This window comes from Oncorhynchus nerka, linkage group LG4 (genome assembly GCF_034236695.1).
Source record: "Oncorhynchus nerka isolate Pitt River linkage group LG4, Oner_Uvic_2.0, whole genome shotgun sequence".
Taxonomy (NCBI): Eukaryota; Metazoa; Chordata; class Actinopteri; order Salmoniformes; family Salmonidae; genus Oncorhynchus; species Oncorhynchus nerka.
The window spans coordinates 10,752,546-10,777,201 of record NC_088399.1 but is presented as its reverse complement, the minus strand read 5'-3'; the positions used below and the strand labels follow the sequence as shown (position 1 = coordinate 10,777,201).

General features: G+C 45.1%; 1 protein-coding gene across 2 annotated transcripts in view; it reads right to left on the bottom strand.

Moving 5' to 3' along the window:
- auh (AU RNA binding protein/enoyl-CoA hydratase) overlaps positions 1 to 24,656 on the bottom strand; it is a 63,189-nt gene that overhangs the window by 35,696 nt on the left and 2,837 nt on the right. Inside the window, exons 2-6 of one of the 2 annotated variants that reach the window (XM_029646388.2) lie at positions 21,840 to 21,907; positions 21,673 to 21,760; positions 21,227 to 21,313; positions 13,482 to 13,574; positions 11,280 to 11,336 (exon numbers count right to left, since the gene is read on the bottom strand). In XM_029646388.2, coding sequence (XP_029502248.1) covers positions 11,280 to 11,336; positions 13,482 to 13,574; positions 21,227 to 21,313; positions 21,673 to 21,760; positions 21,840 to 21,907 — 393 coding nt within the window. The remainder of the gene's footprint in view (positions 1 to 11,279; positions 11,337 to 13,481; positions 13,575 to 21,226; positions 21,314 to 21,672; positions 21,761 to 21,839; positions 21,908 to 24,656) is intronic. The other variant, XM_029646397.2, reaches the window with a different exon arrangement.

Sequence of the window (24,656 nt, the reverse complement as noted above, 5' to 3'; positions counted from 1 at the left end):
TTACAGTGAAGTGCTGAATACAACAGGTGTAGGTAGACCTTACCGTGAAATGCTGAATACAACAGGTGTAGGTAGACCTTACAGTGAAATGCTGAATACAACAGGTGTAGGTAGACCTTACAGTGAAATGCTGAATACAACAGGTGTAGGTAGACCTTACAGTGAAATGCTGAATACAACAGGTGTAGGTAGACCTTACAGTGAAGTGCTGAATACAACAGGTGTAGGTAGACCTTACAGTGAAATGCTGAATACAACAGGTGTAGGTAGACCTTACAGTGAAATGCTGAATACAACAGGTGTAGGTAGACCTTACAGTGAAATGCTGAATACAACAGGTGTAGGTAGACCTTACAGTGAAGTGCTGAATACAACAGGTGTAGGTAGACCTTACAGTGAAATGCTGAATACAACAGGTGTAGGTAGACCTTACAGTGAAATGCTGAATACAACAGGTGTAGGTAGACCTTACAGTGAAATGCTTACTTACGAGCCCCTAACCATCGATGCAGTTGAAAAAATATGGATAAGAATAAGAAAAAAAAGTAACATGTAATTAAGAGCAGCAGTAAAATAACAATAGCGAGACTATATACAGGGGGTACCGGTACAGAGTCAATGTGGAGACTATATACAGGGGGGTACCGGTACAGAGTCAATGTGCAGGCTATATACAGGGGGTACCGGTACAGAGTCAATGTGGAGGCTATATACAGGGGGTACCGGTACAGACTCAATGTGGAGGCTATATACAGGGGGGTACCGGTACAGAGTCAATGTGGAGACTATATACAGGGGGTACCGGTACAGAGTCAATGTGGAGACTATATACAGGGGGTACCGGTACAGAGTCAATGTGGAGACTATATACAGGGGGTACCGGTACAGAGTCAATGTGCAGACTATATACAGGTGGGTACCCACTGACAAAGAAATTATCCGTCTATAATTTTAATGGTAGGTTTATTTGAACAGTGAGAGACAGAATAACAACAAAAAAATCCAGAAAAACGCATGTCAAAAATGTTATAAATTGATTTGCATTTTAATGAGGGAAATAAGTATTTGACCCCTCTGCAAAACATGACTTAGTGGCAAAACCCTTGTTGGCAATCACAGAGGTCAGATGTTTCTTGTAGTTGGCCACCAGGTTTGCACACATCTCAGGAGGGATTTTGTCCCACTCCTCTTTGCAGATCTTCTCCAAGTCATTAAGGTTTCGAGGCTGACGTTTGGCAACTCGAACCTTCAGCTCCCTCCACAGATTTTCTATGGGATTAAGGTCTGGAGGCTGGCTAGGCCACTTCTTCTTGAGCCACTCCTTTGTTGCCTTGGCCATGTGTTTTGGGTCATTGTCATGCTGGAATACCCATCCACGACCCATTTTCAATGCCCTGGCTGAGGGAAGGAGGTTCTCACCCAAGATTTGACGGTACATGGCCCCGTCCATCATCCCTTTGATGCGGTGAAGTTATCCTGCCCCCTTAGCAGAAAAACACCCCCAAAGCATAATGTTTCCACCTCCATGTTTGACGGTGGGGATGGTATTCTTGGGGTCATAGGCAGCATTCCTCCACCTCCAAACACGGCGAGTTGATGCCAAAGAGCTCCATTTTGGTCTCATCTGACCACAACACTTTCAACCAGTTGTACTCTGAATCATTCAAATGTTCTTTGGCAAACTTCAGACGGGCATGTATATGTGCTTTCTTGAGCAGGGGGACCTTGCGGGCGCTGCAGGATTTCAGTCCTTCACGGCGTAGAGTGTTACCAATTGTTTTCTTGGTGACTATGGTCCCAGCTGCCTTGAGATCATTGACAAGATCCTCCCGTGTAGTTCTGGGCTGATTCCTCACCGTTCTCATGATCATTGCAACTCCATGAGGTGAGATCTTGCATGGAGCCCCAGTCCGAGGGAGATTGACAGTTCTTTTGTTTTGCTTCCATTTGCGAATAATTGCGTCACCTTCTCACCAAGCTGCTTGGCGATGGTCTTGTAGCCCATTCCAGTCTTGTGTAGGTCTACAATCTTGTCCCTGACATCCTTGGAGAGCCCTTTGGTCTTGGCCACGGTGGAGAGTTTGGAATCTGATTGATTGATTGCTTCTGTGGACAGGAGTCTTTTATACAGGTAACAAGCTGAGATTACGAGCACTCCCTTTAAGAGTGTGCTCCTGGGAGCCAGAAAAGACACCTGGGAGCCAGAAATCTTTCTGGTTGAGAGGGGGTCAAATACTTATTTCCCTCATTAAAATGCCAATCAATTTATAACATTTTTGACATGCGTTTTCTGGATTTTTTTGTTGTTATCCTGTCTCTCACTGTTCAAATAAACCTACCATTAAAATTATAGACTGATCATTTCTTTGTCAGTGGGCAAACGTACAAAATCAGCAGGGGATCAAATACTTTTTTCCCTCGATGTATGCATAGATGAAAACAACAGAGAGTAGCAGCGGTGAAAAGGGATGGGGGGGCAATTGCTAATAGTCTGGTTTGCCATTAGATGTTCAGGAGGCTTATGGCTTGGGGATAGACGCTGTTTAGAGGCCTCTTGGACCTAGACGTGGCGCTCCGGTACCGCTTGCCGTGCGGTAGCAGAGAGAGCAGTCTATGACTAGAGCAACTTGCCCAAGCCTTCCACATTTCTCCTTCTCCCAAATCCAGTCAGCTGATGTTCTGAAAGAGCTGCAAAATCTGGACCCCTACAAATCAGCCGGGCTAGACAATCTGGACCCTTACTTTCTAAAATTATCTGCTGAAATTGTTGCCACCCCTATTACTAGCCTGTTCAACCTCTCTTTCGTGTCGTCTGAGATTCCCAAAGATTGGAAAGCAGCTGCGGTCATCCCCCTCTTCAAAGGGGGGGACACTCTTGACCCAAACTGCTACAGACCTAAATCTATCCTACCTTGCCTTTCTAAGGTCTTTGAAAGCAAAGTCAACAAACAGATTACCGACCATTTTGAATCTCACCATACCTTCTCTGCTATGCAACTGGTTTCAGAGCTGGTCATGGGTGCACCTCAGCCACACTCAAGGTCCTAAACGATATCTTAACCGCCATCGATAAGAAACATTACTGTGCAGCCGTATTCATTGATCTGGCCAAGGCTTTCGACTCTGTCAATCACAACATCCTCATCGGCAGACTCGACAGCCTTGGTTTCTCAAATGATTGCCTCGCCTGGTTCACCAACTACTTCTCTGATAGAGTTCAGTGTGTCAAATCGGAGGATCTGCTGTCCGGACCTCTGGCAGTCTCTATGGGGGTGCCACAGGGTTCAATTCTTGAACCGACTCTCTTCTCTGTATACATCAATGATGTCGCTCTTGCTGCTGGTGAGTCTCTGATCCACCTCTACGTAGACGACACCATTCTGTATACTTCTGGCCCTTCTTTGGACACTGTGTTAACAACCCTCCAGGCAAGCTTCAATGCCATACAACTCTCCTTCCGTGGCCTCCAGTTGCTCTTAAATACAAGTAAAACTAAATGCATGCTCTTCAACCGATCGCTGCCTGCACCTGCCCGCCTGTCCAACATCACTACTCTGGACGGCTCTGACTTAGAATACGTGGACAACTACAAATACCTAGGTGTCTGGTTAGACTGTAAACTCTCCTTCCAGACCCACATCAAACATCTCCAATCCAAAGTGAAATCTAGAATTGGCTTCCTATTTCGCAACAAAGCATCCTTCACTCATGCTGCCAAACATACCCTTGTAAAACTGACCATCCTACCAATCCTCGACTTCGGCGATGTCATTTACAAAATAGCCTCCAATACCCTACTCAACAAATTGGATGCAGTCTATCACAGTTCAATCCGTTTTGTCACCAAAGCCCCATATACTACCCACCATTGCGACCTGTATGCTCTCGTTGGCTGGCCCTCGCTTCATACTCGTCGCCAAACCCACTGGCTCCATGTCATCTACAAGACCCTGCTAGGTAAAGTCCCCCCTTATCTCAGCTCGCTGGTCACCATAGCATCACCCACCTGTAGCATGCGCTCCAGCAGGTATATCTCTCTGGTCACCCCCAAAACCAATTCCTTCTTTGGCCGCCTCTCCTTCCAGTTCTGTGCTGCCAATGACTGGAACGAACTACAAAAATCTCTGAAACTGGAAACACTTATCTCCCTCACCAGCTTTAAGCACCAACTGTCAGAGCAGCTCACAGATTACTGCACCTGTAAATAGCACACCTATCATTTAGCCCAAACAACTACCTCTTTCCCTACTGTATTTATTTTATTTATTTATTTATTTTGCTCCTTTGCACCCCATTATTTTTATTTCTACTTTGCACATTTTTTCACTGCAAATCTACCATTCCAGTGGTTTACTTGCTATATCTTATTTACTTTGCCACCATGGCCTTTTTTTGCCTTTACCTCCCTTATCTCACCTCATTTGCTCACATCGTATATATACTTGTTTATACTGTATTATTGACTGTATGTTTGTTTTACTCCATGTGTAACTCTGTGTCGTTGTATGTGTCGAACTGCTTTGCTTTATCTTGGCCAGGTCGCAATTGTAAATGAGAACTTGTTCTCAACTTGCCTACCTGGTTAAATAAAGGTGAAATAAAAAAATTAAAAATAAAAGAGTGGCTCGAGTCTGACAATTTTTTGGGCCTTCCTCTGATACCGCCTGGTATAGAGGTCCTAGATGGCAGGAAGCTTGGCCCAGTGATGTACTGGGCCATTCGCACTACCCTCTTTAGTGCCTTGTGGTTGGTGGCCGAGCAGTTGCCATACCAGGCAGTGATGCAACCGGTCAGGATGCTCTCGATGGTGCAGCTGTAGAACCTTTTGAGGATCTGAGGACCCATGCCAAATCTTTTCAGTCTCCTGAAGGGGAATAGGTTTTGTCGTGCCCTCTTCACGACTGTCTTGATGTGCTTGGACCATGATAATTCGTTGGAGATGTGGACACCGAGGAACTTGAAGCTCTCAACCTGCTCCACTGCAGCCCCGTCGATGAGATTGGGGGCATGCTTGGTCCACTTTTTCCTGTAGCCCACAATCATCTCCTTTGTGTTGATCACGTTGAGGGAGAGGTTGTTGTCCTGGCACCACATGGCCAGGTCTCTGACCTCCTCCCTATAGGCTGTCTCGTCATTGTCGATGATCAGGCCTACCACTATTATGTCATCTGCAAATTTAATGATGGTGTTGGAGTCGTGCCTGGCCGTGTAGTCAAGAGTGAACAGGGAGTACACGAGGGGACTGAGCACGCACCCCTGAGGGGCACCTGTGTTGAGGATCAGTGTGGCGGATGGGTTGTTACCTACCCTTACCACCTGGGGGCAGCCCGTCAGGAAGTCCAGGATTCAGTTGCAGAGGGAGGTGTTTAGTCCCAGGTTTGTTAGCTTATTGACGAGCTTTGAGGGCACTATGGTGTTGAACGCTGAGCTGTAGTTAATGAATAGCATTCTCACATACAGTGGGGAGAACAAGAATTTGATACACTGCGGATTTCCTACTTACAAAGCATGTAGAGGTCTGTCATTTTTATCATAGGTACACTTCAACTGTGAGAGACGGAATCTAAAACAAAAATCCAGAAAATCACATTGTAGGATTTTTAAGTAATTAATTTGCATTTTATTGCATGACCTAAGTATTTGATCACCTACCAACCAGAAAGAATTCCAGCTCTCACAGACCTGTTAGTTTTTCTTTAAGAAGCCCTCCTGTTCTCCACTCATTACCTGTGTTAACTGCACCTGTTTGAACTCGTTACCTGTATAAAAGACACCTGTCCACACACTCAATCAAACAGACTCCAACCTCTCCACAATGGCCAAGACCAGAAAGCTGTGTAAGGACATCAGGGATAAAATTGTAGACCTGCACAAAGATGGGCTACAGGACAATAGTCAAGCAGATTGGTGAGAAGGCAACAACTGTTGGCGCAATTATTAGAAAATGGAAGAAGTTCAAGATGAATCACCCTCGGTCTGGGGCTCCATGCAAGATCTCACCTCGTGGGGCATCAATGATCATGAGGAAGGTGAGGGATCAGCCCAGAACTACACGGCAGGACCTGGTCAATGAACTGAAGAGAGCTTGGACCACAGTCTTAAAAAAAACATTAGTAACACACTACGCCGTCATGGATTAAAATCCTACAACGCACGCAAGGTCCCCCTGCTCAAGCCAGTGCATGTCCAGGCCCGTCTGAAGTTTGCCAATGACCATCTGGATGATCCAGAGGAGGAATAGGAGAAGGTCATGTAGTCTGATGAGACAAAAATAGAGCTTTTTGTTCTAAACTCCACTCGCCGTGTTTGGAGGAAGAAGAAGGATGAGTACAACCCCAAGAACACCATCCCAACCGTGAAGCATGGAGGTGGAAACATCATTCTTTGGGGAGGCTTTTCTGCAAAGGGGACAGGACGACTGCACCGTATTGAGGGGAGGATGGATGGGGCCATGTATCGCGAGATCTTGGCCAACAACCTCCTTCCCTCAGTAAGAGCATTGAAGATGGGTCGTGGCTGGGTCTTCCAGCATGACAATGACCCGAAACACACAGCCAGGGCAACTAAGGAGTGGCTCCGTAAGAAGCATCTCAAGGTCCTGGAGTGGCCTAGCCAGTCTTCAGACCTGAACCCAATAGAAAATCTTTGGAGGGAGCTGAAAGTCCGTATTGCCCAGCGACAGCCCCGAAACCTGAAGGATCTGGAGAAGGTCTGTATGGAGGAGTGTGCCAAAATCCCTGCTGCAATGTGTGCAAACCTGGTCAACAACTACAGGAAACGTATGATCTCTGTAATTGCAAAGAAAGGTTTCTGTACCAAATATTAAGTTCTGCTTTTCTGATGTATCAAATACTTATGTCATGCAATAAAATGCAAATTAATTACTTAAAAATCATACAATGTGATTTTCTGGATTTTTGTTTTAGATTCCGTCTCTCACAGTTGAAGTGTACCTATGAGGGAGATTCTCCTCTCTGTTACGAACCGTTCACATCAGGTGCAGTGTTTAGAATGTTGTTATCTCGTAAAACAACATTTTGGCAAACGTTTGAAAATGATGTTTTATTTGATTACAGGAGTTGCATGGTATGTTAAGATGAATGCTAATTATTTACGCAACGGTACATTTCTGAAAACAGACAGTAAATTAAAATCTTCCCCCACATTTTTCTCATGGAAATTCTCACACAACACACAGACAGCTCACACACAGACAGCTCACACACAACACACAGACAGCTCACACACAACACACAGACAGCTCACACACAACACACAGACAGCTCACACACAACACACAGACAGCTCACACACAACACACAGACAGCTCACACACAACACACAGACAGCTCACACACAAAGAGAGAGACAGCGCACACCCAGACGGACAGGTTGGAGGGCCAGTGGTCAGACATAGTGGGCCAGACATTTCCGTGGGTAACTGCAACAGCCCTTCAGATAGATGCCGCTTAATAACAGGCCAGTGAGTAAATGTCTTCCAGGGCACAGGACGACACGCCTGCCAGACAAAAACTGTATCCTGCTGACGTCTCCCCTGCCACCCCACCCCCACATTTCCAGGGAGTGCGGCGGCAGCGGTGAATAAATCTCTAAAGACTTGGACGGGTGCCAAGGATTTGGTGACCTATTTTCAACCAGGTGGAGCTCTCTCTCTCTCCCTCTCTCTCTCCTCCTCTCCCCCCCCCTCTCTCTCTCCTCCTCTCTCCCTCTCTCACTCTCTCCCTCTCAGGCCTAGATAAGAATATCTCGCTCTCAAATTTCAATAGAGACCGAACAGATTTAAAAATAAATAAATAAAGGCATTTGGGTGCATTAGTGAGACCTCATTAGAAGACAGGCAGTCTTCTCTGATCCGCTGCTTGGTCACGGGTCTATTCAGCTGTTGTAGTGAAGCTTTGGGCCCGTATAAAATCTATGTTGCAGAAAAAAACGAACGGAATCACAGAATCCAGACATTAAAATGGAATTCAACAATTTTCAAAAATGTGTTGAACTTTTAGTATGATACCAACAAAATGTATTGAATTTAGTAGGAACTCAACTAAATGTATTGAACTTCATAGACAATTAGTTAATTTGGCCAAGTTAATCATAAGACATGAACAAATTTGCATCAGTGATTGGTATTTTCCTGCAACTTTCTTAAAGGGCACAGGAATTCCCGTCAGTGTGTGTTTCGTGGTGCAGGTATGTCTAGTCTACACTTTGTGTAGCCATTAGCAATAATGCTAACGATAACTGTCTGCTAGTAGATGGAAAGGCTTTCCCAAAAACCTTTTCAATTAAATGTTAACTACAAAGTAGCCTATGCCTTACCTTGCAGAATTAAATTATGATTATTGGCATCCTTCCAGTGGCCATTTGTTTTGCAAACTCTGCAATCCCATGAGCACTAAAGAAACACCACCAAAACAATGGTTGGTCTGTACTTGCATTAAAAAGGTAACTACCCCCAAAATTCAGAGAAAATGTACTTGATACGATTGTGATGTGTTGTTGTATCACCTAGCAATCTTAAAATGAATGCACTAATTGTAAATCACTAATTGTAAATCAGCATAAGAGCCTCTGCTGAATTACTAAAATGTTTTAAAAAATCTAAATTTCTTAGATTTTTTCCCCAGAGTTAAAAGTGGTCTACTGATGTGGGTTAATGTTGTGGACTTAAAACATACATTTTTGTTGTTTTTCTATTTCAAAAAGTGTGATTTTGAAAGCAAAAATCTGAAGAAAAAAAAATTGAAAACTGAAACCTGGAAAAACAAAATGGAAAAAACGACATTTGTGAGAATTTTTGGGGCGAATAATAAAATGACTGCTTTTACAGGGCTCTAGAAGCTCCTTCAGCCTGATGGAGTGGGAGGGGAGGATATTGTTGAATAATGTCCCAATTATCTCTCCTTCCTCCATAAGTGTGCACTTGTTCCGTTCCCTTCACTGAATTGAAAGGAAATGACATGTGTCAGAAATACGGTGGAAACACTCCCACTAGCTACACCAATCCAATGCAAGTGCACACTTCAGGAGACAGGAGATATTATTGGGACACACCCTTGGACTGACTTCCTTCAGTTTCTCAGCTGTGGATACTGGAGAACCTCAAGAGCTCTTTGTTGCTCTTAATTTAGAGGACCTTTCATACACCCCCCCCCCCCCAAAAAAAATCCCCAAATAATCCTTAGAACATTATTTTTAAGGGAAAGTGATATGTAAAATGTTAAACGATGCCCAGCAGGTTATTTACACGAGATTTAAGTAAATAGTGCAACAATGAGTTGCATGCGATGCAATCACCAGCTGTCTTCCTAAAGTTCATTTGGGTTTGAATCCATCGACATCAAATCTGTTATTTTGGGAAACATTTGACGCTGCAAGAGCTTTTCCGTGGACACGATTGATACTGTAATGAAAACAAATCACAAGTAAAACTTCAATGATACAATTTAGGCCATTGACAGTTCATTAGGTCAAAGGTCAATCCTCAATAGTCAAATTTGACTTTAAAAATAATGAAACGCGTGACAACTGTGGCTGTCAAATATCCCACAAAAAATAAAGTGAGGAGAGGAGAGGATCAGCAGAGAGAGAAATTATTTTTCAGAGAGGCAGCCAGCGAAATGTCAAGAGCTAAATCCCTTAGGCCTTGCGAGAGACGAAGACAAAGGGCACCTGAATCCCTGGATGAGACTGAACAGAGACGGACAAAGGTCTGACATCAGCCCTGATGAATCGTACAGCAATGGGCTGGTGGTGCCTCAGAAATGACTGACATGCTCTATGTAATGTAGAACACCTGTCAGAACACCTGTCAGAACACCTGTCCAAACAGAATTCACACCGACAGACGAATGTACATCTCTGTGACAGATAGGCCCAACATGGTGCTCCATACATTTGAGTGAGAGAAATGTCATTGGTGGCACATTGGTGGTGGTGGTGGTGGGGGGGGTATCTGGATAGACAACACGTTGTCTTTTTAAAAAAAAACACATTGATGAGTTAACTATTAATCTGAGAATAAAAAGGGACTTCTATAAAAACAAGAAAGGTAGAAACAGGTCAAGCCTCTCGCTTCATAGTAGAACGAGGATCATTCAGTCGACTTTCGTACTGGTCCTAGACTACGGCGACATCATCTATATGAACGCAGCTGTCACTTCATTAAAGCCGTTAGATGCAGTCTACCATAGAGAACTACGTTTCATTATGCTCGGCAGGTTTAGCAGTCTACACATCTTCAGAATTCTCTCCCTTTGGGTGGCTGTGCAGCTAATAGCTATAAACAGACACAAGACCTCTGTTGATGCCTCTCTACTCTTAGACTAGAGAGAAGTAAGCTGGTTTTATTAAAACAATCCTTGGAGAGGGTTCAACACCAGTGTAGCTCAATCAGACACGGATTGACCTAGTTCCCTACTGTGACCTCCCTTATAAACTACTCATCAATTCATGTTGCAAATATGGCACAATTATATTGGTTAAGTGATGTCCAAAGAGTTTGGGTAGTATACTGAATGTGCCATAAAAACCGTTGAGGAATATGTGCTAGAATGAGTCAGTGTAAGCTTCTCCTAATAAAAGGCTGACCCACAGCAGGTCAAGGTTGTGTACATTTGTAGTCGAACAAATGAGAAGTGTGTTCCTTCCTGGTTACAATTGTTGATAAAAGGCAGGAAACAAACAGGCATTTACCACATACATAGCTAGGACACAATGATACATATCTCTCCCTTGCTTACATATCGGAGCAGCTTTTCTTTTAGGTTAGACAGAGACACAGACACTCTCTTAAGCTTTGATTTTCATGCCACATTAAACAATTCTGCAACCAAAAATATATCTCTGTGTACATTTTCATGCGGTGCACCATTTTATCCAAATTGACCCAGTCAACCTCATATCTGGTCAACATTTGAGAGTTGGTACACCAGGGATACTAAATAAAGAACTCTCAGGGATTCTGGGAAAGAAAAAGCCACGTGGCCCATCGACGTAGGACGTGTTAACAGCCAAGAGAGAGAATGTCGCCACACGTCACGCCTGGACAAATGCTGCAATTTATTTCAAACAACAACATGCACTTGAGATGGACATTTCTTAGAAATACAAAACTGTGTAATTTAGAAAGTGGTTGTATATTCACCATATCGCTTGTGATTAAATTTGAAAGGTAAGCATTTTTGGTTTGATTGTCAATTTCACGAATTGTAGTCTTAGCACACAAAGGCACAACAGCACTCTAGGAAATGAAACCTTACCTGCTCCTGGAATGATGGCGAGTTTGGTTTCAGTCAGGCCGAGCTTTGCATTGTTAGCTACAGAAAAAGGGAAATGTGACAGAGTCAGAATATCTGGAATCAATCAGTTCTAGACGAACATCTTTGATCTATTTCCTTTCAATGGAAAGGGAATTCCTGCATCGGCTCAGAGCAAACTAACAAATCCCACATGTCTTGGCTTGAATATGTATATTTAGAGGGACTTATCCTTAAGCAATAAGGCCTGAGGGGGTGTGGTATATGACCAATATACCACGGCTAAGGGCTGTTCTTCAGCGCTACGCTGAGGTGCCTTATTGCCATAATAAACTGGTTACCAACATAATTACAGCAGTAAAAATAAATGTTTTGTCATACCCGTGGTATATGGTCTGATATACCATGGCTGTCGGCCAATCAGCATCCAGGGCTCAAACCACCCAGTTTTGAAAAGTCAGTAACTTATAAAGTGAATCCATTGCAGGAAGGTAAGCCTGTTCATGTCCTGCCAATAAATATTGGATGAATAATGCAGAAACAAAGTGCTCTTTTTTCTTTATTTCACCAGTTGACGTGTCCTGGGGTAAAGAATATTTTTTGGGGGTCCCTGGGTCGAGCACCCGATTCCCCTTTTAGTTTCAAGCTGGGCTGAAGCGTGTTTGGGTATGCTTTCTTACCATTGCAGGTGTTGTTTAAAAACAAGGGAAATATGGAAGTCTAGTTGTTTGTTTGCGAAAACAAGGGAAACAAGAGAGAGGGTGTAAGTTGCTCTCCATCCCTACATAGGGTGTGAAATGTGAGTGACCTTTTTTGTTGTTGTAAGGATGCACCATATATTCATATCGGTAACAGACGGCAATGGTTAAAAACATAACTACCATCCCGTTGGTCCTTATTTTGGTGTTTACCTTTTGGCTTACAGGCCACAGAACTGCTGCAGGTATCTTTAATGTAAATAAAGGAGGGACTTCTACATTCTAGGTTGTAAAATGTTTTCTGCACCCACCCAGGAACCAAGAACCACACAGCTACTGAGTCGGCCCTCACAAAATACTTTAGTTTCATCCCTCACTAACAACAATGACAACCACTATGGCTGTCGACAGTTGACAGTTGATTCATTCAGAGAGGACTCTTCAGTCACTCAAGTCTGGCATGCATGATCACATCCAATCTGTGGTGCTATGATGTGGTGCTATGGTGCTATGATGCCAACTTTAAAGCCACTTTCATCTGTGAACACCCCCCCCCCCCCCCATCCAATCCGATGCTTAAAATAGATGCTAATAAACTCATCAGAGAACATGTGTGAAAAAATACGGAATATTGCAGCTCTCTCGTACGGGGAAGGGGAGTGACGTGCTAGAAACGAGGAACAGATTTAATTCTGAGGCTGAGGAAAAACATTGCACACGCTGACATCTGTTCCTTGGTAATTTTAAAGATGGGAGCGTTGATTCGCTCCAGCGAATGGAAGCCGTGTGCATCTCAATAGAAGGGACTTGTAAACGCTTGACGAGGACAACAACATGTACGTTCAACAACAATTTGATCAAATACAGTGATGTTTTAGATAGGCATTCATCTTAGAAATATCATAACGCCAAATCAAATTATACTAATTTCATCAGTAAATGAATCAACCAACTGCCATAGCCTAATCTCTCAATGTGGGGAAACAAAATATAGGTCAGGTACATTCTACTAAATCTGTTCTGTACAGTCTATTCATTCATCAGGGCATGTACACTCTCTTATATTTGCTCGTGATCATTTTTCAACTAGAGAAGTACAGTATTTGAAAAAACATGTACATTAACTCTGTTGAACAGGAATGTTATCATGTCTCATAATCGACCCAGCACAAAGACACTGTGTCAACACTTTGTTTTGCTAGTATGAATCTTTGGAGGCTCTAGAGAAATTCTAGCTGTGTGTACTGTAATGTCTATGCTACACCCCTATATATTAGTCATTTAGCAGACTCTCTTATGCAGAGCGACTTGCAGGAACAATTTAGGGTTTAAGTGCCTTGCTCAAGGGCACATCGACAGATTTTCCACCTAGTCTGCTCTGGGATTCGAACCAGTGACCTTTTGGTTACTGGCCAAAAACCCTTAACCACTAGGCTACCTGCTACCTATATGTACCTGTTTACATACAAGCACCGGCACACCCATTTTAGCACAATGGGTTACTTACAGGCAATTCTGATGTCACAGGACAGAGCCATCTCCAGACCACCACCAAGGGCGGCTCCATCGATAGCTGCGATCGTTGGCATGGGCAGATTACCTACACAGAAACGGGGGTATTTGTCAAAATGGATTATGGATGGAAAGCATTTTTCCTCCAGTAGACACAAAGAAAATAAGAAGACATGTCATCGATCATCTCTCTGAAGACAGTCAGTCATGTCTCACACACATCCACAACATAAAACAAAAACAAAATGAAATATGTATAAATGACTCTATGAATTAGCAATGAGTCCTTAGCCCTCAATCACAACAGAGTAAAATGTGTACAGGCAATATGAACACATCTCCCTGAAGAACTGAACCTTGTGTAAATACATACGGCGCATTCGGGAAAGTATTCAGACCCTTTAACTTTGTCCACATATTGTTACGTTACAGCCTTATTCTAAAATGGATTCAAATTGTTTTTTTCCCACTCATCAAATCTACACACAATACCTCATAATGACATCACAATACCCCATAATGACAAAGAAAAAACAGGTATAAGAAATAAAAAACAGAAATAACTTATTTCCATAAGTATTCAGACCCTTTGCTATGAGACTCGAAATTGAGCTCAGGTGCATCCTGTTTCCATTGATGTTTCTACAACTTGGGAGTCCCACCTGTGGTAAACTCAATTGATTGGACATGATTTGGAAAGGCACACACCGGTTTATATAAGGTCCCACAGTTGGAAGAGCATGTCAGAGCAAAAACCAAGCCATGAGGTCGAAGGAATTGTCTGTAGAGCTCCGAGACAGGATTGTGTCACAACAAATTTCTGCACAATTGAATCGTCCCCAAGAACACAGTGTCCTCCATCATTCTTCAATGGAAGACTCTTCCTAGTGCTGGCTGCCTGGCCAAACTGAGCAATTGGGGGAGACGGGCCTTGGTCAGGGAAGTGACCATCAGGTTCTGCAGAGAAGAATGGGAGAATCTCCCCAAATAGAGGTGTGCCAAGCTTGTAGCATCATATCCAAGAAGACTCAAGGCTATAATTTCTGCCAAAGGTGCTTAAACAAAGTACTGAGTAAAGGGTCTGAATACTTATGTAAATGTAATATTTCCATTTTGTTATTTAAAAGCCTTTTCTGCTTTGTCATTAAAAGGGTATAGTGTGTAGGTTGAAGAGGGGGAAAAACTATTTAATCAATTTTAGAAGGGGAAAATGTGGGAAAAGTCAAGGCGACTGTGTACTTTCTGAATGCACTGTAGGTGCAGTGTGGCAGCTCAGTGTTAATCCCATATAGCCTAGGTGCCCTCAAACTAAACTCTGGACCTCCAAGCCAGTTCCACTGTTTTTTTCCATTGTTCCCTTTTAATCATGGACTGATTTAGACCTGGGACACCAGGTGGGTGCAATTCATTATCAGGTAGAGGAGAAAACCAGCAGGCTCCGGACCTCGTGGGGTAAGAGTTGAATACCCCTGGCCTAGTGAATAACAAGACTCTAAAAATGGAATGGAATGAGTCATCTCATTCCAGTCCACCTGGCATGAATTTATAACCACAGGAAATGAGCAATTATCATCAATGACTCGAATGGATTTGAGGATGATGAAATGATTAATGTGCTGCTTTGTGAACATGAAACAATTTGGGACATAATGTCCAGACTAATACTAGGGACAACAGGGCCGTGACAACAGGGCCGCGACAATAGGGCCGCGACAATAGGACCGCGACAATAGGGCCGCGACAATAGGGCCGCGACAATAGGGCCGTGAAAATAGGGCCGCGACAATAGGGCCGCGACAACAGGGCCGCGACAACAGGGCCGCGACAATAGGGCCGCGACAATAGGGCCGTGACAACAGGGCCGTGACAATAGGGCCGCGACAACAGGGCCGCGACAATAGGGCCGTGACAATACAATAGGGCCGTGACAATAGGGCCGTGACAATACAATAGGGCCGTGACAATAGGGCCGTGACAATACAATAGGGCCGCGACAATAGGGCCGTGACAATAGGGCCGTGACAATAGGGCCGTGACAATACAATAGGGCCGTGACAATACAATAGGGCCGCGACAATAGGGCCGTGACAATACAATAGGGCCGCGACAATACAATAGGGCCGCGACAATAGGGCCGTGACAATAGGGCCGTGACAATAGGGCCGTGACAATACAATAGGGCCGCGACAATAGGGCCGCGACAATAGGGCCGTGACAATACAATAGGGCCGTGACAATAGGGCCGCGACAATAGGGCCGTGACAATAGGGCCGCGACAATAGGGCCGTGACAATACAATAGGGCCGCGACAATAGGGCCGCGACAATACAATAGGGCCGCGACAATACAATAGGGCCGTGACAATACAATAGGGCCGTGACAATACAATAGGGCCGTGACAATAAGGCCGTGACAATAAGGCCGTGACAATACAATAGGGCCGTGACAATAGGGCCGTGACAATAGGGCCGTGACAATACAATAGGGCCGTGACAATACAATAGGGCCGTGACAATAGGGCCGTGACAATAGGGCCGTGACAATAGGGCCGCGACAATAGGGCCGTGACAATACAATAGGGCCGTGACAATACAATAGGGCCGTGACAATACAATAGGGCCGTGACAATACAATAGGGCCGTGACAATACAATAGGGCCGTGACAATAGGGCCGCGACAATAGGGCCGCGACAACAGGGCCGCGACAACAGGGCCGCGACAATAGGGCCGCGACAATAGGGCCGTGACAACAGGGCCGTGACAATAGGGCCGCGACAACAGGGCCGCGACAATAGGGCCGTGACAATACAATAGGGCCGTGACAATAGGGCCGTGACAATACAATAGGGCCGTGACAATAGGGCCGTGACAATACAATAGGGCCGCGACAATAGGGCCGTGACAATAGGGCCGTGACAATAGGGCCGTGACAATACAATAGGGCCGTGACAATACAATAGGGCCGCGACAATAGGGCCGTGACAATACAATAGGGCCGCGACAATACAATAGGGCCGCGACAATAGGGCCGTGACAATAGGGCCGTGACAATAGGGCCGTGACAATAGGGCCGTGACAATACAATAGGGCCGCGACAATAGGGCCGCGACAATAGGGCCGTGACAATACAATAGGGCCGCGACAATAGGGCCGCGACAATAGGGCCGCGACAATAGGGCCGTGACAATACAATAGGGCCGCGACAATAGGGCCGCGACAATACAATAGGGCCGTGACAATACAATAGGGCCGTGACAATACAATAGGGCCGTGACAATACAATAGGGCCGTGACAATAAGGCCGTGACAATAAGGCCGTGACAATACAATAGGGCCGTGACAATAGGGCCGTGACAATAGGGCCGTGACAATAGGGCCGTGACAATAGGGCCGTGACAATAGGGCCGTGACAATACAATAGGGCCGTGACAATACAATAGGGCCGTGACAATAGGGCCGTGACAATAGGGCCGTGACAATAGGGCCGCGACAATAGGGCCGCGACAATAGGGCCGTGACAATAGGGCCGTGACAATACAATAGGGCCGTGACAATACAATAGGGCCGCGACAATAGGGCCGCGACAATAGGGCCGTGACAATACAATAGGGCCGCGACAATAGGACCGTGACAATAGGGCCGTGACAATAGGGCCGCGACAATACAATAGGGCCGTGACAATACAATAGGGCCGCGACAATAGGGCCGTGACAATACAATAGGGCCGTGACAATAGGGCCGCGACAATAGGGCCGCGACAATACAATAGGGCCGCGACAATAGGGCCGTGACAATACAATAGGGCCGCGACAATAGGGCCGTGACAATACAATAGGGCCGCGACAATAGGGCCGTGACAATACAATAGGGCCGCGACAATAGGGCCGTGACAATAGGCCCGTGACAATAGGGCCGTGACAATAGGGCCGTGACAATAGGGCCGTGACAATAGGGCCGCGACAATAGGGCCGTGACAATACAATAGGGCCGCGACAATAGGGCCGTGACAATACAATAGGGCCGCGACAATAGGGCCGTGACAATACAATAGGGCCGCGACAATAGGGCCGTGACAATACAATAGGGCCGCGACAATAGGGCCGTGACAATAGGCCCGTGACAATAGGGCCGTGACAATAGGGCCGTGACAATAGGGCCGCGACAATAGGGCCGCGACAATACAATAGGGCCGTGACAATAGGGCCGTGACAATAGGGCCGTGACAATACAATAGGGCCGTGACAATAGGGCCGTGACAATAGGGCCGCGACAATAGGGCCGCGACAATAGGGCCGCGACAATAGGGCCGTGACAATACAATAGGGCCGTGACAATAGGGCCGTGACAATAGGGCCGTGACAATAGGGCCGTGACAATACAATAGGGCCGTGACAATAGGGCCGTGACAATAGGGCCGTGACAATAGGGCCGTGACAATAGGGCCGCGACAATACAATAGGGCCGTGACAATAGGGCCGTGACAATAGGGCCGCGACAATAGGGCCGTGACAATAGGGCCGTGACAATAGGGCCGCGACAATAGGGCCGTGACAATAGGGCCGTGACAATAGGGCCGCGACAATACAATAGGGCCGCGACAATAGGGCCGCGACAATAGGGCCGTGACAATACAATAGGGCCGTGACAATAGGGCCGTGACAATACGGCCGTGACAATACAATAGGGCCGTGACAATAGGGCCGTGACAATACAATAGGGCCGTGACAATAGGGCCGCGACAATAGGGCCGCGACAATAGGGCCGTGACAATAGGGCCGCGACAATAGGGCCGCGACAATACAATAGGGCCGTGACAATAGGGCCGTGACAATACAATAGGGCCGTGACAATAGGGCCGTGACAATAAGGCCGTGACAATACAATAGGGCCGTGACAATAGGGCCGTGACAATAGGGCCGTGACAATAGAATAGGGCCGTGACAATAGGGCCGTGACAATACAATAGGGCCGTGACAATAGGGCCGTGACAATAGGGCCGCGACAATAGGGCCGCGACAATAGGGCCGTGACAATAGGGCCGTGACAATAGGGCCGTGACAATACAATAGGGCCGTGACAATACAATAGGGCCGCGACAATAGGACCGTGACAATAGGGCCGTGACAATAGGGCCGCGACAATACAATAGGGCCGCGACAATAGGGCCGTGACAATACAATAGGGCCGCGACAATAGGGCCGTGACAATAGGGCCGCGACAATAGGGCCGCGACAATAGGGCCGCGACAATAGGGCCGTGACAATACAATAGGGCCGCGACAATAGGGCCGTGACAATAGGGCCGTGACAATACAATAGGGCCGCGACAATAGGGCCGTGACAATACAATAGGGCCGCGACAATAGGGCCGTGACAATACAATAGGGCCGCGACAATAGGGCCGTGACAATAGGGCCGTGACAATAGGGCCGCGACAATAGGGCCGCGACAATAGGGCCGCGACAATAGGGCCGCGACATTACAATAGGGCCGTGACAATAGGGCCGCGACAATAGGGCCGTGACAATAGGGCCGTGACAATAGGGCCGTGACAATACAATAGGGCCGTGACAATAGGGCCGTGACAATACAATAGGGCCGTGACAATAGGGCCGCGACAATAGGGCCGCGACAATAGGGCCGCGACAATAGGGCCGCGACAATAGGGCCGCGACAATACAATAGGGCCGTGACAATAGGGCCGTGACAATACAATAGGGCCGTGACAATAGGGCCGTGACAATAGGGCCGTGACAATACAATAGGGCCGTGACAATAGGGCCGCGACAATAGGGCCGTGACAATAGGGCCGTGACAATACAATAGGGCCGTGACAATAGGGCCGTGACAATAGGGCCGTGACAATACAATAGGGCCGTGACAATACAATAGGGCCGTGACAATACAATAGGGCCGTGACAATACAATAGGGCCGTGACAATACAATAGGGCCGTGACAATAGGGCCGTGACAATACAATAGGGCCGTGACAATAGGGCCGCGACAATACAATAGGGCCGTGACAATACAATAGGGCCGTGACAATAGGGCCGTGACAATAGGGCCGCGACAATACAATAGGGCCGCGACAATACAATAGGGCCGTGACAATAGGGCCGTGACAATAGGGCCGTGACAATACAATAGGGCCGTGACAATAGGGCCGCGACAATACAATAGGGCCGCGACAATACAATAGGGCCGTGACAATAGGGCCGTGACAATACAATAGGGCCGTGACAATAGGGCCGTGACAATAGGGCCGCGACAATACAATAGGGCCGTGACAATACAATAGGGCCGTGACAATACAATAGGGCCGCGACAATAGGGCCGTGACAATAGGGCCGTGACAATACAATACGGCCGTGACAATAGGGCCGTGACAATACAATAGGGCCGTGACAATAGGGCCGCGACAATAGGGCCGCGACAATAGGGCCGCGACAATAGGGCCGTGACAATAGGGCCGTGACAATACAATAGGGCCGTGACAATAGGGCCGCGACAATACAATAGGGCCGCGACAATAGGGCCCGACAATAGGGCCGCGACAATAGGGCCGCGACAATAGGGCCCGACAATAGGGCCGCGACAACAGGGCCGCGACAATAGGGCCGTGACAATAGGGCCGTGACAATAGGGCCGTGACAATAGGGCCGTGACAATAGGGCCGTGACAATAGGGCCGCGACAATAGGGCCGCGACAATACAATAGGGCCGCGACAATACAATAGGGCCGTGACAATACAATAGGGCCGTGACAATAGGGCCGTGACAATACAATAGGGCCGTGACAATACAATAGGGCCGCGACAATACAATAGGGCCGTGACAATAGGGCCCGACAATAGGGCCGCGACAATACAATAGGGCCGTGACAATAGGGCCGCGACAATAGGGCCCAACAATAGGGCCGCGACAATAGGGCCACGACAATAGGGCCCGACAATAGGGCCCGACAATAGGGCCGCGACAACAGGGCCACAGGCGCGACAATAGGGCCGCGACAATAGGGCCGTGACAATACAATAGGGCCGTGACAATACGGCCGTGACAATACAATAGGGCCGTGACAATAGGGCCGTGACAATACAATAGGGCCGTGACAATAGGGCCGCGACAATAGGGCCGCGACAATAGGGCCGTGACAATAGGGCCGTGACAATACAATAGGGCCGTGACAATAGGGCCGCGACAATAGGGCCGTGACAATAGGGCCGTGACAATACAATAGGGCCGTGACAATACAATAGGGCCGTGACAATAGGGCCGTGACAATACAATAGGGCCGTGACAATAGGGCCCGACAATAGGGCCGCGACAATAGGGCCGCGACAATAGGGCCCGACAATAGGGCCCGACAATAGGGCCGCGACAACAGGGCCGCGACAATACCAGTATCGCGATACTAGTTAGTATCGTGGAAAGGAAACAAAACACGAAGCGGATTTTAACTTCTTTAGGAAAAACGTAACTAATGTTGGAAGGAAAAAAACATCATTATGTTGTCATTTAGAGTCACATTACCTATTTTACATACAGCAGGTTTTTTAACCCCTTAAGAGTCGATGTCCACGCCCCTGCGGAAATCTAATTTCTATAATACAAAACATATGTCTGTTTAAAGTAGCAAAGAGTTTGGTCTGCTTCGTGTTTTTTTTTTTTGTATTGGGAAAAAAATATTGCTATACTGGTACCGTCCCGGCCCTATGAAATAAGTCGTCAACAATTCCCTCACCAAGTTCTGAGATTAGTGCCCTTGCCTTGGACACAAAGGGTCCAACTTCACTTTGGTGCATTTTGGCCCTCTCTTTAAGGTCCGCACCTGTACAGAGAAAACAACATGTCATTGTCATCCAATAAATCATGTAATAGAATGAAAATGTGCTCCCCCCCCCAGCTTTTCCGCCAGCATCTACGCTACAGTTACAGACAGCATAATAGCAACAAAAATGTACACAGATTATGGCTAGCAGTAACTGATTCCACACCCCAGTGAGTTATAAAAAAATACATGCAGGATATTTTCAAATGTATACTCATAAATGTCAGCCTTTAAATGAACAACATACCCATAGATTTGTATTTATTTTGAAGACTATCACTTACACTGTAAATGCATCATGGGTATAGTTCAAACTGTCTGACCCCTATTGTCACCCAAAATATAAAGTTGTTGTGTACCTGCACAGAATATTCCAGGCACCATGCTACAAATGATGACCGTCCGCACTTTGCTGTTCTTTTTTACACTCTCCACAGCCTCAGTCATCTAACAGAGAACACAATCAAAACGGGTGCTAATAACAGTCACGCTATGTGTAGGCTACCTCACGGATTTCCATACATACCTGAATGACAAGGTTTTTGCTGATGGCATTTTTTTGCTTTGGTCGATTGATCCCAAAGACGACAATCCCTAAAAGATAGATGAAACGTTAGGACTACGGAGTGGGGGCCATGAATATCAGACAGAGTGCGGGGCCATGAATAACAGACGGAGAGGGGGGCCATGAATATCAGAGAGTGGGGGCCAGGAATAGCAGACGGAGAGGGAGCCATGAATATCAGAGAGTGGGGGGCCAGGAATAGCAGACGGAGAGGGAGCCATGAATATCAGAGAGTGGGGGCCAGGAATAGCAGACGGAGAGGGAGCCATGAATATCAGAGAGTGGGGGCCATGAATAGCAGACGGAGAGGAAGCAATGATTAACAGACAGAGTGGGGGCCATGAATATCAGAGAGTGGGGGGCCATGAATATCAGAGAGTGGGGGCCATGAATAGCAGACGGAGAGGGAGCCATGAATAACAGACGGAAAGGGAGCCATGAATAACAGACAGAGTGGGGGGCCATGAATATCAGAGAGTGGGGGGCCATGAATAACAGACAGGGTGGGGGGCCATGAATAACAGACAGAGTGGGGGGCCATGAATAACAGACAGAGTGGGGGGCCATGAATAACAGACAGAGTGGGGGGCCATGAATAACAAACATGATATATGATATTATATAGTACCATAGTACTATGATAAAATATAGTACAGTACCATAGTACTATGATATAATATAGTATACCCATAGTACTATATAATATAGTACAGTACCATAGTACTATGATATAATATAGTACAGTAACATAGTACGATGATAAAATAGAGTACAGTACCATAATTCTATAATATAGTACAGTACTATACTACAGTACCATAGTACTACGATATAATATAGACACCCATAGTACTATATAATATAGTACAGCACCATAGTACTATGATATAGTATAGTAGCATGATATAGTATAGTGCCATATCACTATGATATAATATAGTACAGTACCATAGCACTATGATTGAATATAGTACACCCATAGTACTATATAATATAGTACAGTAACATAGTACGATGATAAAATAGAGTACAGTACCATAGCACTATGATTGAATATAGTACAGTACCATAGCACTATGATTGAATATAGTACAGTACCATAGCACTATGATTGAATATAGTACAGTACCATAGCACTATGATTGAATATAGTACACCCATAGTACTATATAATATAGTACAGTAACATAGTACGATGATAAAATAGAGTACAGTACCATAGCACTATGATTGAATATAGTACAGTACCATAGCACTATGATTGAATATAGTACAGTACCATATCACTATGATTGAATATAGTACAGTACCATAGCACTATGATTGAATATAGTACAGTACCATAGCACTATGATTGAATATAGTACACCCATAGTACTATGATTGAATATAGTACAGTACCATAGCACTATGATTGAATATAGTACACTATATAATATAGTACAGTAAAATAGTACGATGATAAAATAGAGTACAGTACCATAATACTATAATATAGTACAGTACCATAGCACTATGATTGAATATAGTACAGTACCATAGCACTATGATTGAATATAGTACAGTACCATAGCACTATGATTGAATATAGTACAGTACCATAGCACTATGATTGAATATAGTACACCCATAGTACTATGATTGAATATAGTACAGTACCATAGCACTATGATTGAATATAGTACACCCATAGCACTATGATTGAATATAGTACAGTACCATAGCACTATGATTGAATATAGTACAGTACCATAGCACTATGATTGAATATAGTACAGTACCATAGCACTATGATTGAATATAGTACAGTACCATAGCACTATGATTGAATATAGTACACCCATAGTACTATATAATATAGTACAGTAACATAGTACGATGATAAAATAGAGTACAGTACCATAGCACTATGATTGAATATAGTACAGTACCATAGCACTATGATTGAATATAGTACAGTACCATATCACTATGATTGAATATAGTACAGTACCATAGCACTATGATTGAATATAGTACAGTACCATAGCACTATGATTGAATATAGTACAGTACCATAGCACTATGATTGAATATAGTACACCCATAGTACTATGATTGAATATAGTACAGTACCATAGCACTATGATTGAATATAGTACACTATATAATATAGTACAGTAAAATAGTACGATGATAAAATAGAGTACAGTACCATAATACTATAATATAGTACAGTACCACAGCACTATGATTGAATATAGTACAGTACCATAGCATTATGATTGAATATAGTACAGTACCATAGCACTATGATTGAATATAGTACAGTACCATAGCACTATGATTGAATATAGTACACCCATAGTACTATATAATATAGTACAGTAACATAGTACGATGATAAAATAGAGTACAGTACCATAGCATTATGATTGAATATAGTACAGTACCATAGCACTATGATTGAATATAGTACAGTACCATAGCACTATGATTGAATATAGTACACCCATAGTACTATATAATATAGTACAGTAACATAGTACGATGATAAAATAGAGTACAGTACCATAGCACTATGATTGAATATAGTACAGTACCATAGCACTATGATTGAATATAGTACAGTACCATAGCACTATGATTGAATATAGTACACCCATAGTACTATATAATATAGTACAGTAACATAGTACGATGATAAAATAGAGTACAGTACCATAGCACTATGATTGAATATAGTACAGTACCATAGCACTATGATTGAATATAGTACAGTACCATAGCACTATGATT